The sequence below is a fragment of the Stegastes partitus genome, unplaced genomic scaffold, assembly GCF_000690725.1.
Source record: "Stegastes partitus isolate 25-593 unplaced genomic scaffold, Stegastes_partitus-1.0.2 Scaffold824, whole genome shotgun sequence".
Classification (NCBI taxonomy): domain Eukaryota; kingdom Metazoa; phylum Chordata; class Actinopteri; family Pomacentridae; genus Stegastes; species Stegastes partitus.
In genome coordinates this window covers 259,486-267,688 of record NW_007578555.1, presented here as the reverse complement: position 1 = coordinate 267,688, position 8,203 = coordinate 259,486, and the positions used below count along the sequence as shown (strand labels likewise).

General features: G+C 48.8%; 1 protein-coding gene across 1 annotated transcript in view; it reads right to left on the bottom strand.

The window, feature by feature from the left end:
- Window positions 1-8,203, bottom strand: part of adamtsl4 (ADAMTS-like 4) — a 52,250-nt gene continuing 44,047 nt past the window's right edge. Inside the window, exons 10-17 of the mRNA XM_008292697.1 lie at window positions 7,698-7,946; window positions 6,350-6,479; window positions 5,242-5,446; window positions 3,743-3,916; window positions 2,703-2,882; window positions 2,413-2,592; window positions 2,178-2,325; window positions 1-937 (exon numbers count right to left, since the gene is read on the bottom strand). Coding sequence (XP_008290919.1) covers window positions 807-937; window positions 2,178-2,325; window positions 2,413-2,592; window positions 2,703-2,882; window positions 3,743-3,916; window positions 5,242-5,446; window positions 6,350-6,479; window positions 7,698-7,946 — 1,397 coding nt within the window. The 3' untranslated portion in view covers window positions 1-806. The remainder of the gene's footprint in view (window positions 938-2,177; window positions 2,326-2,412; window positions 2,593-2,702; window positions 2,883-3,742; window positions 3,917-5,241; window positions 5,447-6,349; window positions 6,480-7,697; window positions 7,947-8,203) is intronic.

Below are 8,203 nucleotides of genomic sequence, written 5' to 3'. Positions count from 1 at the left end.
AATATATATTTAAATACCAACGAGATGGTAATTTGTCATAAATACATCAAGGATTCAGAGTTCAGGTGGGACTGACGCGGGCCGGTACCTGTCTACAGGTGTGTATACGTCTGACGAGCCTGAAAGAGGTTCTACAGGAACAACGTGATCCTGGAAGTAGGTACCAGCGCAGTTCTGGGACACTTCACGTGACGTTTCTGTTTTTCTTGCTTTCGGGTGTCAGTTTACGGCTTTAAAATAAGATGAAGACGGCAGGTTGTCATCCAGACATCCAGACATCCAGCGTTCAGGGTTCTGGGTTCAGGGTTCAGGGTTCTGGTGGGGACTGAACTGAGCAGCTACCTTCCTCCAGATACTTGCATCTCTACCAGTCCTGGAGTCTGAACTTTTTTCTCGCCTCTGCAGGGAAAACGTGAAACAGTCCAGGGCGGGCTGGTGTCACGGCCACCAGCCGCCTGTACCGGGTTCTTTACAGTGTTTGAGGTCCTTCAATACACAGCGAGCAATAAAACACTGAATGCAGAAAAGGCGTTCTGCAAACACGTGACTTCTTGTGTCAGAATCGGGCTGACTGGGTCGGTTCCTGCAGTCAGAACATGATCAGAAGTTCCCTCAAAGCTCCTGCAGCAGAACCGGTCTGATGAGTGGATGTGTTCAGAGTTCTGCTTTCACAGTGTGGTACCTGAAGGATCAGGAGGAAATAGCTAAATGTAAAGTGGACGCCATCGCGTGTCTACTCTGGGCGGTCCATTCCTACGCCCTCCTCAGCCCTCCTGGACCCATCCTGGGCTGCCCGGTGCTCCCGGTCAGTGCCTCTTGGCCCGCTGGGCGCTCTGGGTGCAGGAGGCGCAGCAGGCGGCCTTGTAGTAGGAGTAGACGCAGAGCCGGGCCTGGACCACCATCACACAGTTGTGACGTCTGTCCCGGCAGTTCTCATCTGTGAGCAGACAGAAGCAGGACGGCACACATGAACCGGTTCTGTTCGGACTTTAAATATGATGCATGAAGCAACAGAAATAAACACTGAAGCCTGGAGTGAAAAAAAAAAAAATAAAATCCCCAAAGTGAAACCGTTGATCAGCCAGAAACCATAAAACTGAAAAATCACCAGGTTCTTAAGTTTCAGACGGTCCTTGAACTAAACATCAAACCTGAGCTTAAAATCCTGATGTTTAATCAGAACCACGTGGTTCTACTCAAACCTGTGAGTCTGTAATAAACCCACTCACATGGAAACCGTAGAAGATCTTTGGTCTGTAGAGGCGCCGTTTGTCCTCCAGTCTGGACACGGAGACACGTTGGACGCGTTCACTCCAGTTTTTACATTTTTTCAATAAAATTTAGGAAATTCAACTTTCAATTTTTCATTTTTTATGGTTTGTGGCGTTCTAACAGGCGACTAAACCATCAGTGGTTTTAAAACATGTTACCTTCATAGAAATCACCAAACCGACTCCATCTACCACCAGACTCACACACACAGACTCTGCTTTGGGTTTTACCTTGTCCACGGTCCTTGAATGCATCACAAGTGATGAGGAAGTGATGAACCAAACCGGAGCTTAAGGTCTGGATGTTTAATCAGAATCGCTTCATTCAACATATCTGTTCAAAAATGTGTAAAATGTGTGTGTGTGTGTGTGTGTGTGTGTGTACGTAGGCAGTGTTTCCTCAGAGAGCCTGAGAGGAACATCCAGCCTCCTGGATCAATGACTACATGCAGAATGGATCAGAACCAGAGACCAGAGGAGCCAGCTGGTGGAGATATAAAAACGTGTCTTTACTAAATAAAAGCTCATAAACTGTTAAATTTATGAGCTTTGTTCATATAAAACAGCTGCAGAGTGAAACACTGATGAATGGAGTTAATGTAACGTCGTCGTTCTTTAGTTCTTTTTCATCTAATTTGGCAGAAGTGCAGGAGAGAAGTTTGATGACTTTTTTTTTTTTGAGTGTTTCTGTTCTCAGCCTCCAGACTGACCAACAGCTTCATGCCACCAGCTGCTGACCCAGATGTTTATTGAGCTGCTTCTAGTTTTTGGATCCTGTAGAAAGGCTCTCTCATCTTGTTTGTGCTGCTGTTGAATGTACAGCAACATGAGGATCAACTGGATTTAAGTGTTTCTAATGCGATGCTTAAACTCTGCATGAGAACAGAACACGCTGCCGCCGCCTACCTGCCACCTGTGGGCTGCAGGGGATGGTGTTGCAGGTCTGGTCCTGCTCCGGTTTGGTGTCGGGGTCACACTCGGGGCTGTGCTTCTTCTCCGCGGTCAGACACCGAACCTCCCTCATCTGCAGACCTTGACCACACGAGCGTGAGCACTGAGGACGAACCACAGAGAGAGGAAGTGAGGAGGCGTGGCCTGTAGGCGTCCTGTGGTCGACACTCTGAGCGTGTCCGGGCCTCACCGCGCTCCACTCGGTGGTGAACCACTGCGGCCGACACTCCCCCATCTCACACTCCTGCACCGCGGCAGGTTTGTCCAGGTGAGCGCACTCAGCGGCCGGTACGACCGTGAAATCGTTCCCCAGCTTCTGGACACAGATGATGTCTCGTCGCTGAGTTCCTTCACCACACGGGACGTTACACTGAAACAAAGAGCACAGCTCAGCCAGCTGTCTGACACACATCACACCATGAAGCGACCGGAACCACATCCCGACAGAACCAAGTGAGCCGGTCCACAGCAGCTCGGTACCTGAGTCCAGGCGCTGCTGTACCACAGCGTGGTGGGCACACAGGGGCCTCCGTTGCAGGCCTTCATCTCTGCCGGCTTGTCCCCGACACAGTCGCCTCCTCCTCCGCCCTCCCGGACGCCTCCTCTGGTCAGACACACCACCTCCCTCTTCTGCACCCCCGGACCGCACTGGGCCGAACACTGGAACCACACAACGGGTCATGAGGCGCTGCTGGTTCATCAGTCGGTCAAAGTGTGACTCTGACGCCAAAGCATGTAGAATATAGAATAATGCAGTAACAGGATGAATCAGAACCAACAGCAGCCTGTCAAGGGTCCCGCTGTGAGCTGCTGCTGGTTCTGATCCGTCCCGTCTGCATGTCGGGGATCATTTATTAGAGATTTTAATAAAGAGTGAAGTAAGAATCTCAGAGGAAACAGAAACAGTCACTGTGATGTAGAGACGAGGAGGTTCGACCCGACTGGACTCATTTATGATCAGTAGAACATAATGAAGGTCCAGACCCAGCTCATGAGGATCCTGGTGCTGGTTGGTGCTGCAGGATTCAACCAGCTCAGAGGAAACGCTTCTAAACCAACTTTAGCTCAACTTATGGGGAAAATACCTGCTGAGCATCACAAACAGTTTAGTTTAGTTTGACTTGTTTAAAAACTCGACGCTCTAAGAACCAAACCGGACCAACATCAGCTGGTAAACTTTTGGTTTTGTGTTTTCTGTGCAGAGCTGGACTAACACGTTCTCATGCAGTTAGTAGAGTCACTCCTTCATGTTTTACTGCTGCAGGTCTGATCATTGTGTACATGTTGTGCAGCAGTGAGCAGGAACAGAGGTCTGGGTTCACAAGCCGCCCACTGAGCTCCTCTGTGGAGGTTCTGAGGAAACACTGGAGCTGAAATCCGTCTGTCCATCCGTCACACGCCTCCCGGTCCCCTTACATTCACTACCTGTGCAGCTCAGAGCTGTGCTGAAGGTGAGCCTGACCCGTCACATTAACGGGACCAAGGGGGCGTTCAGAGGGAGTTCTGGTGCTGCTACTCACGGTGTTGGACCAGCCGGTGAAGTACCAGTTGGTCACACAGGGTCCCATGTTGCACTCCTCGTCTCCCTGTGGGCGGAGCCTGGAGTTGCACTCCTGGTCGTTGACCACGCTGCCCTGGTCGCTGATGCAGCGGACGCTCCTCGTCCTCCTGCCCACGCCGCAGTCCACCGAGCACTGGGACGGAGAAACCAGAGTTAGACCAGAACCCTGCTGTGATCCATTCACCGCTCATGTGATCCCACAGCGGTGCAGAAGTCACACAGAAGGACAAAGACGAGATGAAAGCAGCTCCTCTGAACCCAAACCACTGGTTCTGATGTGTTCTCATGAGGTGTTCAATGTTTTCGTTGTTCTGGTGCAACATTCCAGCTCCGTGTTCGGTACTGAATCATGTGTGGTACTGTACTACTTCTTTTTTTTAAATAAAGATTTATTTTTGGGCTTTTCCGCCTTTAATGATAGTTGACAGTGACAGACAGACAGAGGAACGTGATGCAGGAAACGAGCCGCTGGCTGGAACCGAACCGCGGCCGCTGTGTCGGGGATTAAAGCCCTGGACTCGGGTCGCCCGCCCGACCCGCCCGACCCGCCGAGCTATCCAGGCGCCCTGCCAGGAGTGTTTCAGGAAAAACAGTGAAAGTCAAAGTCAGGCACCGTCTTCTGGTTCTTTGTATGTAACATGTGATCCAGAGCACACGGCGCCGCATGTTCGGACCTGGTGCCTGAGCCGTGGACTAGAACCATCCGGAGGAGTTTATTCTCTGTGTTGGAACACGTTAGATGTCACATATCAGTTAACTTTATTCTCTCTGTCGTTGTTCTGTGTAGTTTTATACGACTGAAGAGGAAAACAAACTCATGGAAGAAGAAATGAGTGAAGTGTGACGGTCTAAAGAAACGTGACTTCCTGTGTCGACTTCCTGTCCAGTGAGGGCAGCACATCTGTTCCAGTCCTGTTTAGCTCATTCAGCTCATGTTCTGGTGTCTTCTGCTTTGCTCTGCACTTCTCATGTCATGCACTTTTGTTCTGGGATTAATAAAGTTCTGTCTCATCCTATCTTCTGGAGGCTCTTTAACCTTCTGAGGCTACTTTCATAAAACCTGGTTTCCCTCCTTGTTACTTCTAAGCTCCTGTCCAGGACTCCTGCTGGGTCTGGTTGGACTCTGAACGTCCAGATCTTTCACATCAGGCTTCATATGAAGTAGATGTTTGTACATGTTAGTCAGCGTCAGGCTGGTCTTCAGCTCTCCAGATGTAAACCCATCCTGGTATCAGAACTTTATGTTCAGTCTGACTGGACCTGTTCCTTCTGCATCGGGAACGTTTCCCCAGTGAGGGATCAGTGAAGCTGATCTGATCTGGTGTGAGCGACGCCTCGCCTGAATAAACACCAACAGAACCCGTCCATCGGCTCTGAGCGGATCAGAGTTCTGCTGAAGCTAAAAGGAACCTCCAGACCCTGTGACAGACCGAGGTGCTGTGTTGTTGGTGTTCGTACCGAGCTCCAGTCCGAGCCGACCTCCCAGTGCGAGCAGAGCCGGAGCTGGCAGGCCTGCGTGGACTCTGGGGCGCTGAGGGCGGCGCAGCGCTGAGGGTGGACCATGGTGGACCGGTTCCCAAAGCTCTGCCTGCACTGGAGCTGCCGCTGCTGCACGCCGGCGCCGCAGGACACGCTGCATTCGGACCAGGAGCTGACCTCCCAGCTGAGGAGGAGATCGGAGTCAGAAACAGGTCCAGAACGTTAAAAAAAAAATAAAAAAAATCAGCAAACCAACAGCAGTTCGTTCATCAGCTACACCTGAACTTTTCTACAACATGCAATAACATAGAAAGAGATAAAACAAAGTAGAACCAGAACCTGTTCACTCCTAACGTTCAGACTTCCTTTAAAGAACTCTGGTCTGACTGACTGAGGGCATCTCAAAGCAGAACTAACAATAAAAAGGCCAGTTTGACTTTGGAGACAAACAGCTCGAGCTCACGTTTGGTTTTACTTGTTTAAAAATCACACATCAGCTCTTGTGCAGTAAATTAAACACTTTTTCAGTTTCTGCAGAGCTGAATCTTCATATTTTCTGATTTAGTGAAAAACCGTCGAATTTAGATTTTTTTATTTGAACAATAAGTTTCTAACACGAGTAAATGATGAGTTTATCAGTCTGTCCATCTGCTTCATGGCATTTTGAGCAAAATATTTCTTATTTATTTTTAATGAAACAGAGAAATAGTTTAAATTTATCCTTGAACGTTCATTTATTGTGAGTTTTATCTGAGCAGTAAAATTCTTGCAGCAAATGACACAAACATGTGACCAAAGATGGTAAAATGTTGTTTTAGAGGCATTTCAGTGATGATTTTTTACTGTTTAATAGATAAATAGATAAATAAATCCTCTCATGATGCTGTAGATAAACACAGACGTGGAGACATTCTGTCATTTGAATCTAATTTCCGTCTCTGACCGTCTGTTGTTTTTCATTTCAATCATTTCCAACAAACCTGTTGGTGAAATAAATGAACTAAACATGACAGGAATGAACTCCCTGCACATGAACCGCTGGTCTGAAACATCTCCGTCTACGTGACCTTCAGGGCCGACTACTCACAACGGAGGACAGGGCTGGTTGTTGCAGGACTCCTCCTCTGGAGCCGGTCTGGCTGCAGAGTCACACTTCCTCTCTGGAACTTCTTCGTCTGTGTGTCGGTCGATGCACAGAAGCACTCGGACCTGAGAACCTGCAGACAGAAGGACGGAAACGCTGAGCTGTGTTTTTGTAGTTGCAGGCGACGGCCAGCGGGGGGCGACGTCTCCGTGTCAGAACTCAAAGCTTCCTGTGTGACACATATACGGAGATCTGGGTCACGGCGCTCGCTTGTTTTTCTGACTTTTAAAGGTCATTTATCACCTGCAGGCTGAGTTTCTGTAACTCGTTTGACTCTGACTGACTTCACGGACTGACTTCTTTTGGAGCTTCTTGTGATTCTGTTGGAGATCCTCTGACTGAGAATCTCTTTTTCTTTTCTTGTACATTTTATTTGACCAACATGAACACATGTCTTGTGTCAGTAGGACTCCGTCAGAACGACGGGAATCATTAAAAAATAATCCACATTTTTGAGGGATTATTTATTTTACAAAAATGTAAAAAAAAAAACAAAACTGGATGAAAAACGTCCAACATTTTCCCACAGATGTTCCAACACGGAGGCTCCACTTACTGTAGATGGTTAATTATTAACATTTTTACAACTTCTACAATCCTCTTTATCTTGTTGTAGGACTTCTTCTCCTCCTCTGTTCTCTGGTTCTGATCTGACCCGAACACTGCCTGCAGTTCACCTGAAACTCTCTGAATTTTTGTTACCTGACTGTCGGTCACAGCTGAGTCAACGATGACTTCACAGTTTGACCGAGGAGCTCAGAATTTTTGGTTTTTTACAGAATCTGGATAAAGCAGTCGGTTTATTTTTGGGGAATTTTTAAATGAGCCCAGTAGAATAAAGACTGGAGGTGTGTTGTCGTGGAGCTGCAGGTCGCCAATGAGCAGTTCAAGGACCGTCGGGACGCTTCTGGTTGATAAACGGTGTCAAAACTTTTAAAGATATTATTCCTGTCCAACCTGCTGGCAGCTTTCAGAGCTCAGAGGGTGGACACAGTTTGGTGGTGATCCTTTTCTCCTCGTCCTGTCCAGTAACTCTGGGTTCTGGTGTTTCTTGGAGCACTTCTCCTGGATGTTTGTGACATGACTGCTGATGAGTCACCGATGAGTTCAGGATTGTTTTTCACTCAATCTGTTTATTTTTGGTGAATTTCTGAATTACACATGTAGAGTAAAAACGAGTTTGATGAAACATGAAGATTTAATGTCTAGATTTAGGATATTTTCTGGGTTCAGAACGGCTTCGTGCATCACCGTAGAACTCCTCATAAATCCAGGTGTGATCTGTTTGTACCTTTGCCGCAGGAGGCGGAGCACTCGCTGAGGCCTCCTCTCCTCCACACGAACGGCGGCTGGGTGTCGGGCGGCAGGTCGGTGCGAGGAGGGATCCGAGCGTTCCTATTGGGCGCTGATCCTCGAGGACGAGACCTGTCAGGTGTCCACCGGTCCGAGGAGGAGGAGGAGGAGGAGGAGGAGGGGAAAGAAGGAGCTAAAGCTGGAGGAGCAACAGGAGCAGCCTCCTCCATGGACACAGTCAGAGGACCTGGGAGGAGAAGCATGTCGAAAGGCGATGAGTCAGCGAGGCCGGTGATGTCATGGTGAGGTCAGGGCCTCCTGACAGCCAACATGTGGAGCAGATAGCCTCCATCTGGGTCACGCAAACACTCACAAACATCCCTAATCCCACAGCCGCACCCTTCCTCATCATAAACACATCCATCAGCCCAGAGGACCCTCGCTGCTGCAGCCCGGAAAGAACGAGGCTCCACCTCTGCTGCTTGATTTACGGGTGAATTCAGC